General features: G+C 42.5%; 1 protein-coding gene across 3 annotated transcripts in view; it reads left to right on the top strand.

The window, feature by feature from the left end:
- The first annotated feature begins 2,685 nt into the window (after positions 1-2,685).
- PIAS2 (protein inhibitor of activated STAT 2) overlaps positions 2,686-26,048 on the top strand; it is a 40,461-nt gene continuing 17,098 nt past the window's right edge. For 2 of the 3 annotated variants that reach the window (XM_054986946.1, XM_054986948.1), the window contains exons 1-7: positions 2,686-2,755; positions 9,968-10,077; positions 14,626-15,100; positions 22,276-22,360; positions 23,147-23,197; positions 23,301-23,391; positions 24,461-24,595. In XM_054986946.1, the coding sequence (XP_054842921.1) occupies positions 9,976-10,077; positions 14,626-15,100; positions 22,276-22,360; positions 23,147-23,197; positions 23,301-23,391; positions 24,461-24,595 (939 nt within the window). In that variant the 5' untranslated portion in view covers positions 2,686-2,755; positions 9,968-9,975. The remainder of the gene's footprint in view (positions 2,756-9,967; positions 10,078-14,625; positions 15,101-22,275; positions 22,361-23,146; positions 23,198-23,300; positions 23,392-24,460; positions 24,596-26,048) is intronic. The other variant, XM_054986947.1, reaches the window with a different exon arrangement.

The raw sequence follows: 26,048 nt of genomic DNA, 5'->3' as shown, positions 1-26,048 counted from the left end.
TATACCCTTCCTTTCTCCTCAATGAGGACCCAAAGCAGCTTACGTCATTCTCCTTCTTCTCCTCCATTTTATCCTCACAACCTGTGAAGAAAATTAGGTTGAGCATGTGTGGCTGGCCCAAGATCACCCAGCAAGCTTTCATGGCAGAACAGGAATTCAAACCTAGTTTTCTCAGGCTGTGGTTTGGCACGCTAACCACTATACTGCACTGTCTCCATTGAAATATGATTTTCAGAATGCCTAGTAGACCCCTCCCCTGAATGTAGCTTAGGGTTGCCAGCGTCTAGGTGGTGGCTGGAAATCTCCTGGAATTATTAGTGATCTCCAGGTGACAAAAATCAGTTCCCCTGAAGAAAATGGCTGCTTTAGAGGGTGGACCCTCAAAATCTCCAGGAATTTCCCAACCTGGACCTGGCAACCCTACATAGTTGGGACTCCACACAGCTGTTTTCCCTTTGGTCCCGGTGCGATTATTTCACGGACCTCTGCAGGAAGGACAGTTAATGTTCTCATATCTACATAGAATTTCAGGCATGGATGGCTGCAAATAACCAATTAAATAAAATATATTTTTATCCTCACCCGCAAAAATGGTGTTTCAAGGGGATTCCTAGCAATTGAAATGGCAATGTAAATAACAGATCACTGGGAGTACTTGACACCATCTGACAAAGTGAGCTTGACTCTCAAAAGCTTGTACTCTGGAAATCTTGAAGGTCTTTAAGGTGCTACTGGACTCAAAGCACCCTTTCAATACATAAGACTCGACTGCAATGTGAGAATCAAGCCCTCTTCTTCCTCCTTCTCAAGTGACAGACTTATGGGCACTTCTAAAAGGCAGAAAATAGACCATTTATTTCACTAAAAAAATTTAGTACTGTGGTCTTTCTCCTATACTTTGGCTGTCATCAGCTTGTGGAGGCATGAGGAAGAATTTTGTCCAGGTGTCAGAACCAAGTTATTATTATGCCCATCTAGTGTTTTCATTGCAATTTCTCCACTTTCTGTGACTGGCTTTCTGATAGAACACAAACGAAATCTAGTCTTTATTCACTTTTTATCAGATAGGAACAGTCCTTTCCCTATTTCTACTGTTTCTTAAAGTGCCCCTCAAGCTTTGGTTTCAGGTGTATAGCTGGTAGAACAGCTGGATTTGACTCTCATGACAACTTGAAGACCAACAAGATTTCCAGGCCATAAACTTTTGAGAGTCAAAGCTCCCTTCATCAGAACTAGGTTTGCCAGGTCCAGGTTGGGAAATTCCTAGAGATTTGGGGAGTGGAGCCTGGAGAGGGCAGGGTTTGGGGAGAGGAAGGGCCTCAGTGGGGTATGATGCCATAGAGTTCACCCTTCAGAGCAGCCATTTTCCCCAGGGGAACTGATCTCTGTTGCCTGGAGATCAGTTGTAATTCCAGGAGATCTCCAGCTACCACCTGGAGGCTGGCAACTGAACTGACTCACACTCAAAAGCTGATAACCTGAAAATCTTGTTGGTCTCTAACGTGTTACTGGAGTCCAATATTGCTGTCTCTGAAATTCAGTTCTTCAAGCAAGAAGAGCATACATTTTGGAGAACGATATCTAAGCCACTTTGGGTCTCCATTGCTGAGAAAGGCGAAGGATTAAATGTGGCTACCACACTCTTATTGTATCTGTTTTCATTGCATGTCCTGTGGATCATATTGTATTTTTGCTGTGTGAATGTCCCAGCTATGTAATCCACTTTGGATCTCAGAGAGGAAGGTGGAACTATGAATTAATAATTTTTGCTTTGTGAACATCCTAACTATTGATTATATTTTATTCACTTGCAGTATGTAATCTGCATTGCACCTCAGTGAAAAGGTGGACTATAAACTGACCATAATAATTTTTGCTCTATGAACATCCTAACTATTGATTATATTGTATTCACTTGCAGTATGTAATCTGCGTTGCATTTCAGTGAAAAAGGTGGACTATAAACTGACCATAATAATAATTTTTGCTCTGTGAACATCCTAACTATTGATTACATTGTATTCACTTGCAGTATGTAATCCACCTTGGATCTGTGAAAAAGGTGGACTATAAATGAACTATAATAATTTTTGCTCTTGAGAATGCTGTAGCTACTGATTATATTGTATTCACTTGCAGTATGTAATCTGCTTTGGATCTGTGAGAAAGGCAGGCTATAAAACAACACAATAATAATAGAGGCAAGTCTTTTTTATTTGTAGTCCACTTTTCTGAGAACCAAGGCATTACACGTTGTAAGTGAATTCAAAATAATCAGCACCAAGGACATTCACTGGCCTTGACGTGAGAGAGTGGGTGTGAGCGTGTGTGTCTTCCTCAGATGCATAAAATGAGCCAATTTCATAGGAAAGAAACGTTAAAAGGGCGGGATACGTGTGAGGAAGATGCTGGGGGCAAAACCGGTGCGCGTCTTTTAACGCTCTGGAGCCCCTTTATTCCAGCACGCGCTTCCCGAGCCGGGTCTCCCTTCAGAAGACGGAGCGGTGACGCTCGCCTCAGGTTAGAAGACCGTCGGTTAAACGTTCTGCCGGAGGGGGGCGGGGCTTGGAGCCGCCCTCGCGCGACCCCAACGGCCGCTCCCCTGGCAACGCGGCGGCGGGGGCGCGGCCAGCGCGGGCCCCGCCCCTCGGGTCACGCGGCCGCAGGAGGCGGAGCGTTCGGCGGGTGCAGGATGGTGGCGGCAGCGCTGGAGGCTGGCGGCGGGTAGAAAATGGCGGACTTCGAGGAGCTGAGGGTGAGGGGCGCCGCGGCGGCCGCGTTTCCTGGCGGCCCTGCGACCGGTGGTCCCGGCCGCGTCGAGCGGAGGCGCCGTTCCTTTCTCCCGCCCCCCTTCCCTCCCTCCCCTGTGGTTGCTCTCCTCGGGCTCCTCCATCCCGCACTCCGGCCAAAGCGGGGAGAAAAGGCGCCCCCTTCCCTCTCGGCCCGCCCGGTGGCCTGCTTTCCCTCCCGGTACCCTCCGCCGCCTTTGCAGCCACCCGCCTCCGGGGGTCAATCCCCGCCGCTCCTCTTCTTTCCTCAGATCAGCCTCTTCTGATCTGTTCCCCTCGCCAGGGTTGCCGACCTCCAGGAGATCGCTCAGCGTGGCAGCGGATCCCCAGGCGACGGAGATCAGTTCCCCTGGAGGGGATGGCTGCTTTGGAGGCTGGACTCTCTGGCCTTATACGCTGCTCAAGTTCTTCCCCCTCCCCGGGCTCCACCCCCCTCCCCAAATCTCCAGGGATTTTCCAACCAGAGTTGGCAACCATCCCACTTAAAAACTCAAACTGCTCTGCATACAGGTCAGCCTCTCTGGCCTCTGAACTGTCCCTGTTATTCCCCCCCCTCCAAAAAAAACACCCCACTTAAAAGCTCTGGACTTAAACTGCTCTAACTATATACAGATCAGCCTCTCCAGCTTCTGAACTATCCCTTTTATTTCCCCTCCTTCAAAAAAAACCTACTTAAAGCTCTGACTTAAACTGCTTTAACTACATAACAGCTCTGTCTCTCCAGCCTCTGAATTATCTGTTATCCCCCCCCCAAAACACCCCGCTTAAAAGCTCTGACTTAAATTGCACTAACATCATACAGCTCAGCCTCTGAACTATCCCTGTTATTCTACCCCCCCTCAAAACACCCCACTTAAAGGCATTGGCTGCTTTGCTGCCTCTTCTCCCCCCCCTTTTAACTATATAACCTTTTCTAAGGGTCATCTTGTAGAATTCTCCTAATATACCCTCAAATTTGTCATGCTGATCTGCTGTCTTCCCTGAAGATAGTTTCAGGTAGGTAGCTGTGCTGGTTTGCAGTAAAAGAGCAAAGTTTGGTTCCAGTAGCACCTTAAAGACCCACAAAATTTTGAAGGGCAGGATTCGGGTTTTTTATCACCTTAAAGACCAACTATGTGTTCTTTGGTCCTTAAGGTGTTACTGTGCCTGAACCTTACTAATCTCCTGTTGTTCATGTAACCCCGAACTCCCCAAATTCCCACCTCCGGTTTTCTTCAACCACATGTCTCATTTCCTTCTGTTGCTCCTTTCCCTCGCCCTCTTCCCCACTACTTTCCTCTTGGCTACATGAGTGGTTCATGTTTTTCTTCCCAGGTTTTAGGTGGGTGGCAGTGTTGGTTGCAGTAGAAGTGCAAGATTCAAGTCCAGCACCATCCATATTTCCAGGGCAGAAGCTTTCAAGAGTCAAAGGTATCTGGTGAAGGGAACTCCAGAAAGTTAATACCCCGGAAATCTTGTTGATCTTTAAGTTGCTGCTGGACTCGAATCTTGCTATATGTAGCTTGCATCCCTCTTCAATGTTCCCCCCAGCCCTTTTCCAGATTGGTGCCCTTTAAGGCACGTTGCCAAATTCCTTATCCCTTCCCTCTCTGTATCTCCCCGCCCCCAACTCCTGCTATGAATTTCTTCTTTTTCATGTTAAAGGGTTCTCTTTCTCATCTGTTCATCCTTTCCTTTGCCTTTTCTCCTGTATCTGAAGTTCAGACTGTAAAGTTTCCATTCATCCGCCCCTTTTTTCTTTATGTGCCCTTTTCTTTGGTCAAGTTACCCCTTTGATCATTGGTGACCCTACAGAGCCATTTACAGTTCTTTAGATCAGTTTTGCATCCTTTGCAGTATAGTGTAGCTGCTCTCCTTTTCTCTTTGTTATATATTTTTTTTGTTTTCCAATGCTGTGCGCTGTCTGTAGTCCGCTTCCTGTCTTTTCTAAGGTTTCTTTTCTCTACAAAAAGATGCATGATAACTGATGCCAGGTCCTGTACAAGTTTTAGAATGAGAAATATTTGGGGCCCCTGAGATGATCTTCCCCCAAATCAGTCAGCCTGAATAGATGGCTGTTTGAACTCTTCTAATTAGGAGCTGAAGGAAGAAGACTTCATATTGATGATGACTCCAGTTAATACATATCTCAGTTGAGATGCTTTGTGGATTTTGCTTGTTGACTTAAGAATAGGTTTTATGACTTATTTGGTCTTGTTTTTTATGCTGAGGTGGAACAGTTTAGTATGAATTCGACAAGTTCTAATTTGCTTTTTCAAGCTGTGATTTCTATGATGACCAAAAAGAAAATCTTGTAGTAATCCAAACTGTGCAAATTGGTATGAACCCCTGTTCTGGTGAGCACGAGAGTAAGAAATAGCATGTGAAATAAAACAGTGGTATAAAATGGAAAGAGGTCTGTTCTTGCTTGTGATGGTTCTCTTTCTCCTTTGATATTGACTGTCTTCAAAATACATTAAAATATATAATTAAACAGAGTGGCTTAGTCACTGGGAAGTTTTATTAGGTTAGAGATGTAAATGGAATACACCTCTGTGTTCGTCTGTTGACATCTGGCTTTTTTGGAGAGTTCTACCAACTGGCTTTCTCTCTGAAATAAGTCCTTGTGGAGGGACATTAATATACAAAATCCTGAATCTGTTCCAATACATTATGTTTTATTGACTGTTGTGAGAGTATTTTACAATCAGTTGACTTTCTCACCATGTTACTAGCGGGAGGTGATTTTTCTGTACCTTACCCTTTTAGTGGGTCCCGGACTATCAGCAGGTAGCACTCCTGCTTTGTGTGAGAAATTAGTAATTTGAAGGACAATTAACCTTTTGGTGATGACCTTTATGTTTGTAAATGTCTTGTGATGTCCTTTCCGCTTGTCCCTCTTTAATCTGCTTGCCCTCCTTCCTCTCTGTAAAAAAGAAAATCAGCTGATATTTTATGCTTATCCACTCATAAACCTTTTTGAGTTTGTGAGTGAGCTGTGGGCTGTAGATGTGTTGAATTTAACAGCTTTACCAATCCGTGGATAATTCTCAGGTTTTCTTTTTATCATCCTTTGTGCATATCACAACCAATTACATATTGTGTGCCTCGTACAAATTTAAATGCCCCAAATGGTAGCATTTCATAAAAAGTAAGAGAAGTCAGCTGTGTCTCTGTCTAGGATTTGCCTTAGGTGGTGCACCAGTGTGTGTAGTGGTCAGTGTCAGACTAAGATCTGGGAGGCCCAGTTCAAATCCCTGTTCTGCCATGAAGCTTGCCAAGTGGCTATGGGTCAGTCACACCCTCTCTGTGTTGAGTCTGTGTTTTAAAATTCAGAACTACTTCTGGAAGGTATCATCTTGCTATTTAAAATGCAAGTGCAGCATATATATTTTTTATGTAAGACAGTCTACAGCATTAGATAATTCCTGTAGCCAGACCCAACATATATTCAGTGATGTATTTAAAAGTGAATAATTTTGGCAACAATAAATAAACCATATTGTATAGGATAATGTATTATTAAATCATCATAAACTTGATGTTCAAATATGCTGGTAGTGCTATGGTGATTAGATGGAAAGCACTCTATGCAAATAACAGTTTCTTTTATTTACTGCAAAATTTGTGCTAAAGTAGCATAGGAAGCAACAGTTTACAGCTGTGTGCCTAGATATGTGCTACTAGATATTTGCAGCTTTGCCTGTAGAAACTAAGGCATTTATCCATTTACATTTTATATATATGCAGAAGAGTGCAATTTCATATGCTAAGTTATAAATGATGCATTTTATGTTAAAGCAGCAAAATAAACTTGGTTTTGATACTGAAGTATTGCATATATTTCACTTTGTCCAATTACCATTTTTTCCAGAGAGATGTTTTTTTCAATGACTTCAGAATTTCTGGAAATTTTGCATCTCTAGCCTAAAGCCCAAAGGAAGTGGACTGTGTGAAAAATCAGCTTCATATATGACTCCCTTTCAACTAATATTGCTTTGATGTTATCTTGAGGAGAATGTGCATGTCTTCTGCCTCCTTGTTTTGGTGTGCTAATATCTTTACAACTTATAGCTGCCAACAACATTGTGGGAGTACTGGATGGCAGCATGTGCCAATTATATTTTCATAGTTCCTATTACCAATCTTACTGCTGTAGGGCCTCTTGTTATCCAGACCTCCTTATCAAACTGCACATTGGTTAATCCACATGTACTTATTGCTTATTCAGTTTAATGACTGAAAATACGCATCAGCTGTTGTGTGCCATATTTCTGTTCAACTCTAAAATAAACACCCCGGGATTGGTTTCACTATGAATTGATGGGTTCATAGTGGTTTCACTGTGCCACTGATTTTTACCTTCCACCCCCAAGGATTTAACCATTTTAGTGATTCAAATAGGAGGCCGACTCTTGGTCTTGCTACTGAATGTTATCTTTGATTTAGGAACAGTTTTAGGGAAGGGTTTTGGGGGTGGGGAGAACAGATTAAGTTTTTTTGGGGGTGGGCAAACTAAAATTAGTTGAACATTGTTATTTGGGGGGATGATTCTCAAGTTGATTGAAATGGAGGAATTGCAGTATAGTAATAGAGGATTTTTATATATTGATGCAGTGTTTGCAAAACAAATGGGTTATGATGACGAGAAGCAAACGTTTTAGGCAGAATTCCATTGCTTTAGATCACAAATCAAAATACTATGTTAAGACAACATGCATTCCAGGAATTGAGTATATTGTTTGGTTCTCTGATTTTTCTATTCTTTTTTTTAGGCTAAGGAGATCCTTTTTAGACTAGGTATTTGGGTACACAAGTCACTTCTTTGCCCGCCATCCCAAACCTTTCCTAGTATCTGGAAGATGGAGTTAATTAATGCTTCCCACAGGTTGCTTAATTGTGCCAGTAGGATGTTAATTTATTTGATCATAGTTATTAGTTAATTGACCAGAAGTAGGTAAGAGTCGTATCTTGTTACACTGGGTCATTTTAAATGATGCTAATATTTCATCATTTATATGAGAGCACAACCTTATTTATATCACAAGATCAGTTGGACAGTGTTGCAGATGGAATGCAATAAAATACTTTGTGTAAAATTTGAGTTAAGTGGCATCTTAGAGACCAATTTAGTTTTCAGAGTATAAGCTTTTGAGACTCGGAGCTTCATCCGATAGAAGTAGGAATGCAGATCCCCGGACCTTTAAAATTCTACTTGGGAGATGGAAGAGGTGCTGCAAAGAAGGGAATCAGGATGCAGGTCCTATGCTGCAGCTTGATCTGAGCAGAAATTAGCATCCCTAGTGAGAGAAGAATCCTTTGGCTCTATTCAGTCCCAAGGGGGGGAGGGGTGTTCCATTGTTTTGAATTTGTGAATGAACTCAAGTTCAGCAATCTTGCATTGTAATCTTCCTTTGTAGCTTCTCTGTTTGAGGACTGCCACTTTTTAAGTCAGCACTGGAATGCCCTAGAATAAAATGTTCTCTTACTGGATTTTAAGTGCAGTGGTTTTTCATGTCAGGTTTATGTCCATTTATTCTTTAGCATAAGGACTGACTTGTTTATCCAGTGTAGGGAATGGAAGGACATTGCTGACCCCTTGATAGTATATATAACATTGAAAAGATGTGTAATAGTGGCTGGCGTAGTGGGTAGCTGTGTTACATAGACTTAAAAGCTGATATGTTTTCAGTGAAACAATTTTTAATACGTTTGACATTTAATTTATTTATTTTCTACTTTTATTCCGTCCTCCCCGCATTTCCAGCAGGCTCAGGGCAGATATATAATTTCATCTAGAATGCCCAGAAGGGAGTTATGTACAAAGTATACTTCCAATATGCATTTTAAATTTTCATTTGGAGGAAAGGGAGGGGCTGTGGAGCATTTACTTGGCATGCAGAAGGTCCCAGGTTCCGTCCCCAACATCTCCAGTTAAGAATTATTTAGTAGGTGATGAGAATAGACCTCTGCCCAAGATCCTGGAGAGAGGCTGCCGCTATAGTAGATACTGACTTCGATGGACCAATGGTCTGATTCAACATAGGGCAGCTTCTGAAGTTGTCCAGTTGATGTAAAGATGAACGTGATTCAAATATGTTGAATCTTGTCCCAAGGCACTTAGGGTGCTTGTTTTATGAACCCTTCTTACATTCGATTGGGATTAATTTTTTCCACTTCCATCTTCAGTTTTGTTCTTAGTAACTTCATTTTGTTTGTCTGCTGAGTTACCTGTAGTTCATTTGTTACAATATCACCAGAATAAAAATATGTCCTAAGGTGTAAACTTCGTTAGGGGTGTAGTCATCCTGTCCCTTGAGCCTTAAATGTTAAAAAAAACTTCTGGCGGGGTTTTTTCTTCCAAAACATTAACAGCAGCAAGTTGGTTGTTTCTCTTGCACTTCCATTCTATGCCTTGCTCACTAGCGCTGTGCTCAGTTTTTACATTTAAGAAGCGGAAGCTGTATACAAACATTGACTACCTAAGCGGTGTCAGTTAATCATCTGTTGTTGGTTGAGCTTGGCTGAGAATCTGCGGAGCAGAGGATGATGTAGTTGGCGGCACAGAACAGCTTCTCCCATTTGAATTCTCCTGTAATTGCGCAAACAGGAGTCTGAGAGCACACAGGGGCTTAGCGTAGGACTAATTTATTGTGTGCCGCCTCCTATAATTCAGCAGTATGCTCTGTAAATCTCCTATGGTAGAGTGGAGTCTTCTAGAAGAAAAACTGCTGTTCACTGTTTGCTAAATCCAAACCACAAGATACTATGAGACATTAAATTATAGAGAGACGGTTCAGCTTCATTACAACCAAAGGGAAGAACAACCTAATTTATTTTTAGTGTTTACATTTAAATGTTGAGAAAGTACCTTTTCTTAGATGCATAGAATGGTACTAGAAATTAAATGGCAAACTTATACTAACAAAACATCAGAAATATTTAACTTCCTGTTGATGATCCCATCTCTTTCAAGAAATCTTAAATAGTAGTTGATAACATCTGACTAATCCATGCCAATATTTGGTCAGATTACCTAGCCCTGCTTGCCTGGAACATGGATGAGCTTTGTATTCCTATTCTTAGTTCACCTAAATTCTTAATAAACACAATAGTATTGCTACGGATCTCAAACAAAAAAAATCTCCATAGGCACTTTCCATGTACCTATGTTTTCCTACTATTTTTTTGTTTTCCAGACACAAACATGGTGACCGATATAAGAAAATGTCGCCTACAAAGACGATCAAGATACGTAGCTAAGCCACAGAAAGCTACCTCATTAGCATTGGAAACTTCTGTCATGCAAGTAAGATTACCCCCAAATGATCATAAACAAACACTGTTCTAACAATAAAATTACAAATACTTCAGTTAGAACCTTATTTGCTGTTATTTCAACCGAATTAGTACCGTGAGGATTGAATTCAAATTGGTTTCAATGAAGGGATCCCTGTAATTCCTTGGCAGTATCAAAGACCATTTCCGTTCTTTTTACCATTCTTAAAGCCATTGCAAACGCTATCTCCAAATGTTAAATGTCTGTTTATGTCACTGTGCATGAAGCTAAAAGTGAAACAGTAATTGACCAGGTAGGGGGAAAAAATTCAAAATTCTGAGAGAAGAGCTAGTATAAAACTAGTAGGGGAAAGTCACAAGAAACTCATGGGTTGTGTTAGAGGGAAGCTTTCTGCCCTGCCTGCCTCTCTTTCTGGTGGGGGGCGGGGGCTGGAGGCAGGGAAGGAAGAACGCAGTAACTCTTTCCTTTCCCAGTCAGTTGCTGGCCTTCTCTCCTGCCCAGGATGGGAGTTGGGGAAGCAGCATGCTTCCTCCTCCTCCTGGCCTCCACTGCTTGTTACTTTCTCACCCAGTGCTGTGGCTTCTCCTCCCAGTCCCTTTCACCTTGTTGCATGGCTGGCTTTTTTTCCCCTGGCTTGCAATGGTTCTTTTTGCCAGCCACCTTCTGTCCTCTCATCCTGGTACTGCTTGGTCAGCCTTTCTTCTGGTTATTGGTATCATTGTTGCCTAATTGTGCAATATTTGTTATGACTAGGCAACTTCAAAAACAAACCTTTCCTCTGGATTCTGAAAATTGCGGTAGCAATTGTCTGCTTTTGAGTCTTGATGAGAAAAGCAGACTAGACACATTGTAATAAGTCTTCTTTCTTATAAACATTTCACACAAAGGAGGAAACTGCAAACATTTGTGGAGAGTGAGTGACGTTTGTGAAAGCTGGATACAGATAGTAAGCATTGACCCAGATAAATAAGGTTAGAGAAAGCTGCCGTTAATTTCATTGTTTATGCTTCTAGTATTCCTACAGGAGAAGAATGGATGTGTGATCTTTTTAGGAAGTAGACTAGACATGTGGTGAAGAAACCATTTTTTAAAGAGCAGCACGTAAGATGCCCACTACTTCAGATTACTGCATGCACACTGAACTTTTCAACAAGCTTCGATATTCATAGCTTATCTTTCTGATCACCCATGATAGACTTCTCTACTCACTCTGATGAATTGGGGACTGGAAAATCTTAATGGGAAAGCATGATTTGAAGTGAATTTGCAAACTGTGGTCTGTAAAGACATTGGCTCCATTTAGGTGTTGGAGCAGACGGATTGAGCGTGAATGCTGCTCATTTTACCTTCTCTTCAAATTAATATCTCCTGTTTGGATCGAGCTTCAGTTTGCCATGACATCCAAACGCAGGCACCCCTGGAAAGTGGAATGAGTTTTGTTCTCCACAAATCTGGATAAAAAACCTATCACGGATGAGAAACTTGGATTGTGGGGAATAAGCTCCAGATGCCTGCACTCAGCCTGACGGCCGAATTGGATCAAGCCAGAAAGTTTTGAATTGAGCGTTGCACATAGTGGGAGGGGGAAGTGTGAACATGGCAGCAGCTGGCTTTTGTGCCCAATCTGTTGCTCGTGACAGCTGAGTGCAGTCACTATTTTTGTGCAGTGTCTGAATTGAAAAACCATAGTTACAGCTTTGCTTCTAGAGGCTGCTGCACCACGGAGAGGGGATTTTTATGAACCTTTGAGCTTCAAGAAGGGGATGCAAAAGCAGACCATCAGCTCCAAGTCAAAATCCTGGTTTTTGTTCCATACTATGGTTAGTGCAAACTGATTTGGTGTAATGTCTGCCTTAAACCAAGACATTCATGCTAAAAATGTATAATTTCCAGAAATCTTAAAAGCTATGGCTGGGATGGGCTTTGGGGGGGAAATGAACGTGTTGCAGGGTAATTGAAATGTGTCCAGTTGTTACTAATCAAATCTAACTGTATTTTTCTGCTTTAACATAAGTCATCTTTTATAACTTAGCATATAAAGTTGTATCAATGCCAGACAGAGCTTGCAGACTGCTGTACCCAAAACTACCTTTAGTACTTAATGCTTTAGTGCTTGCTGTCTGAGAAGCAGGAAAAAATAACGCTGAAAATTTTAAAAAAACATACACTTTGTAGTAAATGCAATAGGTGTATGGACCAGATACAGTCTCTGTCACAGAAGAAGTAATAGCATATAGCACTTCAACATAGTATTCATATGTTATAGCATAGTAATTGTGGATAATAGTTGTTGCATTTAAATAGTAAACATCTTTAAAATACATTGTATATGTCTACGATATGTGCAAGAATGAGCATTTCCTAATGCTGTAGATTCTCACATGAAAGTTTTTATACTATTCTTTTTAAGTGACTAAAGCTTGGGATTGAAAGCATTCCAAATGAAAGAATATTTCATAAGTTTTTTTCAGTGTTCCTCTATACTTTCAGTTCTTCAGTTGGAAAAATTCTTAAGGGAAAAAAAAAACCTTTCAAAATTGTCCTTTTTGATCTGGGTTTTCCCATCACTAGATCTTGCTGACGGCCTATTCTGTTGCTTATTCACTACATCTTGCCCAGTCTTCACCCTTTCTTTCCATCTCCTTCTATGGTGGCTGCCTCACTACTGAAATAATAAGCTTCTTGGGACAGCAGTTTGTGTATGTGTGTGTCTATAAAGTAACATCTTTTTTAAAGTGCCGCTTTTATTGCTGTCAAGAATTGGCAATGATAATTCTTTTTTTGCTTCTACTGCTGCTGCCTTATTGTGTATCTGCTATTCCAACTGTTAATGGATTTCATATTTTATTGTATCTTTACTTATTAAAGCCACCCTCAGCTCCAGTTTTTGTGGGGTTAATTTTTTAAAATACTGCCATGTACATTTGTGTATATTACAACACATCTTGTGGTTGTGGGGCCTGCTGTGGCTGGTGTTGTTGATTTGCGTCTGTCTCCCTTTCCGGACACCAAATCACAATCCTAGACCAAAGCAAGAAGAGCAGTTGATCGTGGATGGGCTGCTATATTGTGGCTGTTGCTGCTGTCCATAGTGGTGTCTGCCCTTCCAATGTTGGCTAAAGATACCGGAGGTAATAGTGAAGAGGTACTTTTGGATAGTGAATCTCTATTGGATTTGGGCTCTGAACAGAATTGGTGGGGGAGGGAGTACCTCTCCAAGGGACCATAAACTTTCAAAGGCTTGACCAGGCTAATCTTTTTTCTTTTGTGACCCTCCACCATTTTTCCTTTTTTCAGCCACAAACCGCCTCAGCATTCTGTCTCATCTACAGGCTAATGAACATATCCCGGCCTTATCAGTCCATTCGAGAGCCTTTTCCCTCCATTGAAAATCTTTGTCTACATGGCTGGATAGCCCCAGAAAGCGTACAGAAAACTATGCCACCTAGGGGTTTTCCCTGCCTTGCTGATAAACACGGGCGGCTGTCGTGCTTGCTGTTAGGAAGAGAGGCGATGATCATAATGTGCAAAGAACTCACTTTACTCAAGACCTTTCCTGTTCTTTGATAATTGACCGGGCTGGTTGGTTGATTAGAAGAAGCTGAATTTTCACCTGTCCCTTCCCCTTCTTTTGTGGCAGGTAGCACCCAACAGAAAACACAATCGCAATACATGGTGTATATATATTTTAATGTCAGTGCATCTGCTTAACTTGAATAGCAGAATCAGCCAGGTTTTGTAGAAGGGTCGCAGTCAGATTTCAGTGTCTCCCTAGGGAAAGGAGACTCACTCTTGTGAGACATTCTCCAAGAATGGTGTCTGCTTGCTGTTTCAACTTGGCACACAAGAGGAACAGTATGAAGGGATTCTTTATGGTTTTGGAAGTTTGTGCTGACTAGTTCACGTGAAACTTTTGTGTTTAAGTGCTGATAAATACAGATTCCAGAAGGTGGGGAGAAATGCAGCACAGAATGAGACCAAATCTCTCATGAGTCTGCCACTAAGGTTCGATCCTACTCAGAGAGAGGATCATTTAATGTATGGCAGTGATGTTTTCTGTATTGTTTCTGAAGTGTGTGGATCAAGTATTTTCTGTTACATTTGAAGGGCGCTTATATGAAACTGGGAATTGCCAGTGTTCTGTTGTAAATACCTGCTTCAGTCTCATTTAGCATGGAATGGTACAAGTCATATCACAGTAATTGTGTATGTGGGGGGGGGGGGGTTCGCATTATATCGCTGAACATTTGCGAACTATCAGCAGTAATTGGTTTAATGGAAGAACTGCAAATCATCCTGCTGTAATGACTTTGTTGGGTTAGTAATCTAGTGCTAAACAATAGAAGTTGCTTTTATTTATGACACTTGTCCATAGCCCTACCTGTTTGCTGGTGTATAGCATGGTATTGGATGATACGAACATAACTCAAAGGAAAGCAGGAGAAAAACTGCTCCCCATGAACATCGTCAACCTCTTCTGATTTTGAGACTACTCATAATTCTTTGCTCAGCGCCTCCAACTCTGTGTTAATGCTTTTAATCTGTCTCTCCTGTCAGAATATGGTATCAAGTTTTCGAGTCTCTGAACTACAAGTGCTGTTGGGCTTTGCTGGACGTAACAAAAGTGGGCGCAAACATGACCTCCTAATGAGGGCATTGCACTTGCTGAAGAGCGGCTGCAGCCCAGCGGTTCAGATAAAGATCCGAGAACTCTACAGGCGGCGCTACCCCCGGACAATAGAAGGCCTTTCAGACTTGTCTGCCATAAAACCCCCCGTCTTCAATTTGGACAGCAGCTCTTCTCCTGTGGAGCCTGACCTGGGTGGGTTCCAGCCGCAGCCGATACCGTCTACTTCGGTCACTCCTCAGTCCCCTTCCTCACCGCTCAGTTCAGTGCTGCTTCAGGATACAAAGCCGCGCTTTGAAATGCAGCAGCCGTCCCCTCCGATTCCACCAGTGCACCCTGATGTCCAGCTGAAGAGCCTCCCTTTTTACGATGTGCTTGATGTTCTCATCAAGCCTACAAGCTTAGGTAAGCTTTCATTCAAATGTTGCAGGATAATTTAGTGGATCGGAATGAAGCAGTGGGAATGTCCTTTCTCAGGCTGAAGCTTTTTGGGGGGAAAGTTTTAGAAGTTACTACCATGTGCACCGTGGAGGCAGTGGCTCTGCTATGCAGATGCTGCGCGTTCTGGAGTCTGCGCATTAAATTTTAAACATACACTGCTTGGATGTAGGTAAAGCCTTCCTTAATGTCTTGCATATGGAACGCCTGTAAACCTCTTGGTGTAACGCATGAACAGTCTGCCATAATCTTCTCTAGGAGAAGAATGATAGAAACGAAGCTTGCATGTATGTATGTACAAGGGAAAACAGTGGGACGTAGCTGATAATTACTTTCCTTCATTCAGGCACTAAATGATGACTGAAGTATAGAAAAATGTTAAGCACACACTTACACAAATATCTAAAGTTTTTCACTTTTTTAAAAAAATCTGAGAGCCACTGTGATGTAGTGGTCAGACTAGGTTCCGGTAAACCCAGTTGTGACTTGGAAGCTCACTGGGTGGCCTTGGGCTAACCACACACTTCCAGCCTAACCTCCTCCTTCACGGTCTGGCTGTGAGGATAAAATGGAGGAAAACGCAATAAGCTGTTTTGGGTCCCCCCCAGGGAGAAGCGGGAGGTATAAATGGAGCAAATAAAACCTACTGAGGATATAGTACTGCAAAAAAAGTAACCACGGAGCTGTAACAAAAGCTTTGTAGCAATAGCAAAGTTGCACCGAGGGTTAGGTTCAATGAGGTCTGCTGCTCCTAAGCATTAAGAATCTGAAACAAAAAGTCCCTTGAATACATTTGTTTGTGCTTGATATAGTAGCTTGGAAAGAGTCATCGAAAACTTATTTTCAAAATGTTTCCTTTTAGAGTTAACTTGGATAAATGAGCATTCGTGATTTGGCTGTACGGGTGCTACAGTGGCTAAATTTAGATGGTTAAAACAGAAGTCCAGTGGCACCTAAAAGTCTTAACATTTATTGCAGCATGACCTTTGAGTTAGAGCTCACTTTATAGGTTTTTAGAAAGATCACAGAAGGCAACGAGAAAGAAGAGGAGGAGTTGGAGCAGAGGGTCTTGGTGCGAATCATGTCATAAATCTTTCAAGTGTGATTCCATATATAAGGGGCTAGAACAGAATTTGCTACTGCACATAATAGACAATGAGACAGGTCAGAGGTTCCAGTCTCTCATGGGGTACAGATAGATAAAAGTAGGATAAACGGGACTAATCAAGGAACAAGCAGCCTGTCATCCTTTATTTGTAACAGCCAAATCTGTTCCATTCCCTTACATAGGAATCACCTGGAAGACTTATAATAGGAGTTACCCCAAGTCACTTTCTTCAGTGGTCCTAGGAGTGGGGCAGTCCTTATTCTTGGGATATAGGTCCTTCTCTCTGAAAGCAGGGTCAGTCAGCTGATTTTGATCCTGGAGGGGAGGGGCTTGTCCCTGGAATCACCAGTCTTTCTGGCCCTGCCTTCCAAGCAGGACGCCTTCAGCAACGCTCTGTAGAGCGCAGCGATCCCGGTGAAGAAGAAACTGCCAGACACAGGCAGTGCAGAGCTCGCACGGGAAGGGAAAGGCCCTACCTCCCTACCCCACCCCCGTATCGCTTTGAAGCGACTATGAGCATTAGAGCCGATGGCCCTAGGTCCTCCTAGGTGCCACGGCCACGACCACGATGCCGAGCAAAGATGGCTGGCCTTGGGTAAACCTCCTTTCTCAGCCTCAGCTACCCAGTAGTATTGGGGGAGGATAATGATAATTCTGATCTTGTCACAGCTCTGATTGGTACTGATCTTCCCAGATGTGCGGTACATAAGCACAGTTATTATTATTTAACAAACCTACTGGCATGGCTCAAGATAGAAATAAGGAATCCTAAGAGGTCCTAAAGGAGTACCAACAAGTAGCCTAGCGCCTGGACCCTTAGATGGTCAAGAGGGTCAACCGGGGGGGGGTGTCCAACTCCAAGATGATAAAAGGGGTGGGATCCTCCCCCCCCCAACTCAGAGAGACAAGTGCCATTGAGCACAGCCCTCTGTTAAGCCTCCAACTGGAGGACTGTTGTGCTACCAGGTTCTCCCTCAGCCAAGGTGCAAAAAAAAAAGGGCCCCCCTTTTTAAAAGAAGGGAATTTTCCCTAGTACACATAGTCACTCTGAGGCAAACAAGACATTTCCCCAGGAGCTGTATTCTAGATTGCTCCCTAAGGTATTGACCCTGAGTTCCCAGAAGGGTCGGAGAGGATCCTCCCTAAAATTGGGAGCAACTCTACCAGGGATTCCCCTTTCCAGTAGCCTTTTATACCTGAAGAAGGCTAAGAGGGAAACACCAGCAAACCCCCGAAAGCTAACCACGTTATCTCCTTTTTCCAAGTCTTATACACTGATTCCAGAGACTACTAAGAGGATCGAGTTGCCAGTGGTGGATGATCCAGTAACCAACCTGCTGTCCAATCCCGTTCTGCCCACTGACACAGATAGCCCTACCCAAAGATTCCTGTGTCAGGTGGTTTGAACTGGCTGTGTGCAGAAACTCGGAAGCTTCTACTACATTTCTCTGAGCATGGGCAACAGCTTCGCTCTTGGCTAGAGTCGCATTTTCTTGGGCCTCAGACCTGGCTACAGTGAGCAGCAAGATGTTCAAAGAGCTGAAGGACAGAACTAAGAAAGTAGCCCTGGAAATAGTCCTTGCACCTCCTTAGATGTTCTGCTATGGTCAACAAGAACCATGGGTTCAACATTGCAGCCAGGCACAACGCTTGGCTTAGGAACTAGAATGTTGACCCTTAGGCGCAAGCCAAAGTAACCATGGTTCCCTTCAAAGACATCAACCTGTTTAGAGAAGCTCTGGATAAAGAGAAGCAGAAAGTCCTTTCCTGAAAGAAGGAGGGAGTTCGAGGAAGAGGCTTTAGTCCTTTCGAGAGCCTAAGTATCCTTTCCACTCGGGATGCACTAGACCATTTAAGGAAGGTTACAGACCAAACATTGTGAGGAGAGTAGTCCCTCAACAAATCCTGTTGGAATACCAGGGAACCTGAGAAGGGAACTCAGCGTGATTATGCTACGGCAGCAGACACAAATGTGATTGGAGGGTGCTTACAATGCTTTGCAAAACCTTAGCAGCAAACAGTAAGCGACAGGTAGTGCTGGATACAGTGATCAATGGATATTCACTGAAAATTCAACTCTGTACCACCTGGGGTTTTTCCTCCAGTTCCAAAAGAATTGGTCAAATAAAACAGACACGTAAGGACAAGAAAGTTCGGAATGGAAATGCGCAAATTTGTCTGCCATTCAGAAGGAAGATTGCCTGGCTTCCATTGATTTCTCAGAGGCACTTCCAATAGAGGGCTCTGCCTTTTGACCTGAAAGCACCAACTTGGGTGTTCACCAAAATCCTAGTAGCACTGGTAGCATGGATAGACTGCAGAGAGTGGCTCCTTTCCCATATCTGGACGACATCTATGTCATGGTTCCATCCCTGCTACAGCAGGCGGAAATGATGAAATTGACAGTAACTGGTCTACAGGGTTATGGATTCATGATCAGCGAAGTAAAGTCCAGTTTTACTTCCAACTCAGTAAATATTGCACCTGGGGATAGTGATAGACAGGGCTTAAGACAGAGTTTTTGTGTCACAGGAAAGGTAACAAAAGATCTGGATGATGGTGGCAGAGATCTTAAGGAGCCAGAAGGTGGAAGTGTTGCTACTGACTCAGCTGCTGGGGTATCCTATCAGGATGTCCTCCAAGGGGGAAGGTTCTAGGTCTGTGCTCTCCATAGAGTCATGTTACCATACCAAGAGATGTTAGAGCAAGAGGTTCAAGATAGTTATCTGCCAGAGATCATCAAACAGGAGGCCAACCGGTGGGTGGACCTCGTCGGATACCATGATGGCATCCCACTCGGAACCAAAAAGAATGGTGATGACCACGGACACGAGCCCATGGGGCTGGGGAACCCACACCCAGGGAAGAATGAAATAGGGCATCTGGTTGAAGAAGAGATGATCAACAGTGTAAACCTTTTTAGAACTTAGAGCTATCAGACTGGGTCTAGTAGAATTCTAGGATCTTCCCACAGGTCACCACATGTGAATATAGACGAAGGTTCAACTCAAATCTCTAAAAGCAACACATATAGCAGACCAGGACAACTCCCCAGTGGACCAGCTAAGCCAGAGATGGACCCATTAGAATGGATGCTATCTAGAGAGAGATTTCAACTGATCTGCCAGTGTTTGGCAAGATTCAAGAAGAAGAAACCCTTAAGCCATAGGAGTAGATGCTGTGATCTGCAAGCTGCCTCTACAACTTCTCTATCTGTTTTCCCCAATATAGCTACTGCACATAATTGTTCAGAAGAATACACAGCAATGTGCAGAAGTGATTCAGTGATTCATGTGCAGAAGTGGTCCAGAAGGATGTGGTTTCATGACCTGAAGAGACTATCAAGCATGGACCCCTGGCACTTCCCACTGAAGTAGGGCCTGTTGATGCAGGGAACAATACTATACCCTCTGCCAGGCCTCACAGCCAAGAGGTTGAATGCAAACAACCAATAGGGTTGTATCACGTACAAGGCGTAGTTGGTACTATGTTAGCCTCCAGAAAGAGTTCCACAGAGTCTATAATAATACCTGCCGCGTTTCCAGACGAGGTGCATGGATAGAGGCATGGAACCCCTTAAGGGGCCAATTAGGGAGATACTATCCTTCTTTCAAGAAGGGTTGAATAAAAATGTTAATGCCATCACCTTTAGACAGCAGGTAGCGAACATCTCGCCAATTAGGGTTCTAGGAAGAGACATTCCCTTACACATCACCATCATATCAACAGATTCCAAAGGGGGACCTCATTGTTAAATCCCCCAAGGGTTTGCTGGTTTTCCCGAGTGGAATCTTAATTTGGTACTGGAAACATTATCCAAAGACCCCTTTGAGCCTCTGTCCTCATGTCCTCTAAAGGAGTTGGCCTTTAAGACCATCTTTCTGATGGGAAACACATCAGCTAGACAGGTGTCAGAACTGTAGGCACTAGCAGTAGATCGGAAGCTCTGCTCTTTCCTTCAAGATGACAGTAGAGATAGTATTACCCTCCTTCTATCCTAATCCAAAGCACGAGAAGGAAAGGGAATCTCATTACCTTAATATACACAGAACCATGAGCTTCTGCTTGAGCAGGACTAAAACAGTTTTCAAACATCTGAGACACTAGTTGTGTTTTTCATCTTTTTCAGGAGGTCCTCCTTGGGACAGAGAGTGCCCTTTTCCATGTTAAGTAGGTAGAGCAGAGGGTACATAATTCTGGCATATCAAGCCAGAGGTTTGGAAACACCTCAAGGCGACATGGTTCACTCACTAAGGGGGGCAGCGACATCGGCAACCTATAAATTCTTTAGTCATTAGAGACAATCAATAAGACGTCCACATGGATATCAGTACAGTCACTCATTAGACACTACAGGATAGATAAGTTGGCCGCCACTGAGGCAGCTTTTGAAAGGAGGGTACTACAACACGCCCTCTTGACCTGGAAGCCGGACGACCCTCCCTGGGGCTCACGGCTTTTGTATGTCCCAAGAGTAAGGACTGCCCCACTCCTAGGACCACTGGAGAACGGAAGATTTGTTTTCACTTACCGTGAAGTTTCCTTTTTCAGTGGTCGAGGAGCGGGGCAGTCCTACTCACCCGAGTTTTCTTGAGGGGCGGCTTCTAGGATTGGATGGAGAGTTAGGACAGTGGTCTTCCTCCCACAAGTGTCATGGGAGGGACCTTACTGTTTAAAAAAAAAAGTTGAGGGAAGTAGTTTTCTCTCATGGTATCGTGAGGGGAGTCAGGGCTTGGGAACAGACTGGCGATTCCAGGGACAAGCTCCTCCTCTCTGGGATCAAAATCAGCTGACTAACTGTGCCTTCGGAGAGGAGGAGCTATATCCCAAGAGTAAGGACTGCCCACTCCTGGACCACCGAGAAAGGAAGCTTCATGATAAGTGAAAACAAATCTTCCATTCTCTAACATGCCCTTCCCCTGCCCCCAAGTTCCAGCAGGAAAACTGGAGCCAGGGCATGTTAAAAGTAGCAGCAGCTTTCTCCAGAGCAGTTCCTCGGGGGCAGGCAGCCCGCCGGATGCAGGGCGCCCTGGGAGAGAGCAGCAGCTGCCTGCCCCCGAACAGAGCCTGAAGCTGGCAGGTGGTGAGCAGCAGCAGAAGGAGCTGCTGAGGCTGCCGCCGCTGCTACTCCGCCATCCATTCTTAAAAACGGAGAAGGGAAAACAGGGGAAGGAGTCTCCAACTACACTTCCCAAGTAAACTTGCGGAACCAATCAAGTACTCTCCACGTGTAATGCATCACTTACAGCTTGGCTCTTAAACATCACATCAAACCATCGTTTTCGAGTCATGCTGCTGACTGCTTCAGATCTCAGTGAGGTTTCAGTTTGCTGACGGATTGCAAGCTGTGCTTTGTCATTTCAGACACTGTCCTTAACCACAATGTTCTTACTGATCTTGTGAGCAACTAGTCTCATTGCTGTGAAGAAAATGGAACTAGTGTAGAAGTTTTGGAATGAGTTACATGATCCTCAAACTACTTTTTTCATTCTTACCATCATGGTCTTGGTTGTGTGTATGGTATAGTGCTGAATGTTTACATTCTGCATTCTTGATTCTGTTGGCATAGAACCATTCAGATAACAGAACTGTATCGGCAGAATTATTTTGGTATTTATAAGCATTGGTTATAGTGTGTGGATTCCAAGTTGCCACAACTGTCTTCAGTCACTATTACTGTACAGCCCAGAGTTAAAGCCAATATTTCTGAACTCCTGAGGACTGCAAAATATAAGTGCTTCTGGAACTTAAGAGTAGTCAGTAATCTTTTTTTTAAAATACATTTTTTATTTCAAAGTGTTAATATACATTACAGAAGATAAAGATTTTAAACGTTTAAACATTTGCAGCAGTCAGTAAACTTTAATGCCTACGGATGATTAATTTATGACCTTAATCTTTCCTGAATATAGCCCTTCCATTTGAAGTCACCTGTGTGTTTATCCCATGGTGGAAGTTACTTACTTTCTTGCCTCTTTCTCAATTCAATTCTGGATTACTTCCATCATCTCACAACATCATCACTTTTCTTTAGTACAGAGCAGTATACAGAGGTTTCAGGAGAAGTTCTTCATCTTTGCTTTAACACCTCAACAAGTCCGAGAAATCTGCATTTCCAGGTAATGATGGGATGTTCTCATGAGTTTACTCACACAGTTTTGACAAAAATTGGAAGACAAATGAAACTGCGGGGAAACCACTTCACTTTATCTCTGGACGTTGTATCCCCCTTGGAGGCAAACGCATGATGAGTTTCAGCGTCTTTAGGGTTGCTTCTAAACCCAAAAGACAAACCTTGCAAGCACTGAGACAGACCTGGATTCCATAAGCATGCTACTGGACTCTGCCGTAGCATGAAACGTTTTGCTAGGCCACCTCAAGATGGGGTATCTTTTTCAGAACTGAGAATCTAGTGTAAGTGTGTGATAAATTGTGTGATCGCAGCCACCTTTAAGTGACATTGCATGTGACTGTATAATAGCAAGTCGATAGACAGCGCTGAAACTTTAATACTTAGAATGCAGTAAATTGACCTATTTAGTGAATTTAATTCTTTCCTTGATTAATTTCTTCAGAGCAATTTGTCAGCTTCCCATTTAGGTTTATCTCTACAGCTGTGAAAGCTGGCCATATGTTTCCCCTTTCCATTACAAGCAAATAGTTGTGGTCCTTGCTGTTTGTGGCAAATGGTTATATCACTTTGTCCCCTGTATAAGCCGTTGTTCATAGCAAGAATGTGCAGTTTTAAGTAAAGCACGTTTGCTATGTTGTTGCAAATATCTAGACACTTGAGCAAGGGAAACTTTAAAATATGGGTGATATTCTCTATATTTGGGGGCATGTTGGCTTATTGGTGAGAAAGCACTCTTAGAACTGTCTAATAACTGCTGCTTTTATTGTAACAGGGACTTTTTGCCAGGAGGCAGAAGAGATTATACTGTGCAAGTTCAGCTGAGGTGAGTTTTACGCAGATGTTGTATATATCCATTTTTAAAATTGGCATATAGTTTAACTTGGATTGTGATATTGCCAATTAACAAGATTCTCTTCTGCAAATAGGTTGTGCCTGGCAGAGACCAGCTGCCCTCAAGAGGATAATTACCCGAGTAGTTTGTGCATAAAAGTAAATGGAAAACTTTTTCCATTGCCGGTGAGTTGTTAAATATTTGAGATTTCTGCTGGTGCTAAACTTCAAAACCTAATGCGGAATTCCCTGACTTTTAGAGTTAAAGAGCCATGATAATATGTCAGAATTCCGAGGAAAAGATCATCAAAGCCAGTATAAAAGCCCACTTGCATAACTGACACCGAACAACTTAACATTATGCATAGTTGACATTTTGATGAATAGTCTGTAAAGTTTCAGCAGCCTAAACCCTGGCTGTTGCACATCCCTTAATAAGAAGTTACTTACATGAGATCTCGCAATAAGTAATACAGAGAAACACCCTGCACAATTGTTTAGTACGTTGGCATAAATCTGATTCACACTTGAATTACAGATAGCAGTTCACGTCTTACCATTTCCTTTTCTGCAAAGCGTGTGTAAGAATCTCTTTAACCCCATAAAAAAATCTCCGCTTTTCATTCTCATCAGTTCTGGTTATTCCAGCATCTCACCTACCCCTCCAATATACCTTAACTTAAAAAACTGATTTTCTTTTTTTTTTAAGAGCCACGTTTAAGGTTACAAACCCAGCCTGCCATGTCAGCACAAAGAAATATTTAATTTAGGCAACGTGTCTCACCTTTCTTAAAAAGTTCAATACGTAAAAGTCTAAAAATGCAGTGAGCTCACAGCCTAAAACAGGATACAACCTGAGTGGCATAAAATCCTATTTGAAGTCCTTGAGGATCCAAGGCATGCTTAAAAACCGCCAGAAGCCTATAAGGAAGGGGGCATGATGGACGTTCCTGCAGTAGGTATTTCCCCCCTTAACTGTGTTCATGGTTCCTGGCAAAATAAATGGGACTTAGAAATGCTACTTAACTCTTCCACAGAAATAAAAGGGATTTGGTTTGGGGGGTTGTTGTTTTATTTCGATTTTAACTATTTTTAATCTGGTGCAAGCTGCCTTGAACCATGGGGAAAGGCAGGAATAAAACGTTTTAATAAACAAAAATCCCATTTTAGCTGTGCTTTCCCTACCCTTCTTGAGTTTTGTAGTTAGCCCAACTATTCCCTGAAAAAGAAAAATTATTTTTGGTCGGCTTTCTAGGGATATGCACCACCACCCAAAAATGGAATTGAGCAAAAGAGGCCTGGCCGTCCGCTGAACATTACGTCATTAGTTAGGCTATCCTCGGCAGTGCCGAATCAGATTTCTATTTCCTGGGCATCTGAAATTGGAAAGGTGAGTTGGAAGCTTTTTATGTGTTTTAAAATAATTTTCTTTATAGAATTTAGAACAGCTTCAAGTGAAAAGCGTAAGTAATGTTCTTATGGAACACACTTTCCTGTACCTGTATATATTTTCAGATATTTATACCCCGTTTTTTCCCCCGTGGGAATCAAGTGCAGTTTCTAGCATTGTCCACCCATCCTGTTCTCACAACAACAACCCTCTGAGGTGTGCTAGTTTGAGAGAGAGTGTGTGACTTCTGGCTCAAGGTTGCCTGCCAAGCTTCTGTCGAGTGAGGATTTGAACCTGGGGGTCCCATATTCTACTGCACCATGCTGGCTTACTTTATTTGTTTAACTAGTCGAGATGTATTTTTAATATGCATTTTTATCTGCACTAAATAGGCTTAGATTTGTCCATGACACAATAGCACCTGCTCAGCCAGACAGTTCCTGGCATGTTCATTGTTACAGGAGGAGTTGTGGCTCCTGTAGAAGGTCCTAGATCCAATCTCTCTTGTATCTCCAGTTAAAAGATCTTGGATAGCAGGTGTTGAGAGAGAACCTGGAGAGTTGCTGCCAGTTAGCAGAGAGGATATTGAGCTGCATGGTATGGGAAATATTCCAAAACAGCAATTTTTCTACTGCTTTATTTTTCCTAAGAAAATTCATTGTTCCATAACATTAAAAGCAATACACAATACAATACTAAGCAAGCACGGTACTTTGTATTAATGGTTTTTCATGTGTTCGTTGCTAGGAATTGAGTGAAAGTACATGGAGGCTTTATTGATGGGTGAATAGAGAAGGAACTATAACCACAAATACAGAAAATCGCAAGTTTATGAATTCACCTGATTAGCAATTACAGTATCCCTCCCTTAATATGAGAGGAAGGCATAAGAATTATAGTTGTTTTGATTTGACCCGCACAGCTAGTCTGACATGGAACTAACAAGTAACACAAGTGATGCTACAAAGAGGCACAGTAAAATGAGTGCCCCACCCTGGGAGACCGTTACTTTCTTTTGAACCAGGTCTATGGCCTAGCATGCACAGTCCTTTCGATGTCCTTAGATGAATGTGTTAACAGTTTCATTGCCATTTTTTTCTTATCCAAACAGAATAAAGGAAGTACATGGTATATTCCCTTTACATTTTTACAAGCATTGGCCCTATAAAAATATTTTCAACATGGAGCTCTGAATTTTTTAGTATAATATTTAAATCAAACTTTGATACTTTTCCCATAATCAAATAGGTCATGTGTTCATTGCTATGTACTGAGACATAAAATAGCATGGGGCAATCTTTAAGTTTCGCTAACCAGTTTGAATATTTACAAATCAGACATCTCACAGAAGATAAAGAAATTAAAAAAGCTCTAAAAAAACCCTCACAGAATTTGAACAATTGTTAAGAAATGATACAGATAAACAAAATGGGCTAATTTCTAAAATTTACCA

The sequence above is a fragment of the Eublepharis macularius genome, chromosome 8 (assembly GCF_028583425.1).
Source record: "Eublepharis macularius isolate TG4126 chromosome 8, MPM_Emac_v1.0, whole genome shotgun sequence".
Classification (NCBI taxonomy): domain Eukaryota; kingdom Metazoa; phylum Chordata; class Lepidosauria; order Squamata; family Eublepharidae; genus Eublepharis; species Eublepharis macularius.
Note: the sequence above shows the minus strand (reverse complement) of the source record. Positions and strands in the feature narration are given on the sequence as shown.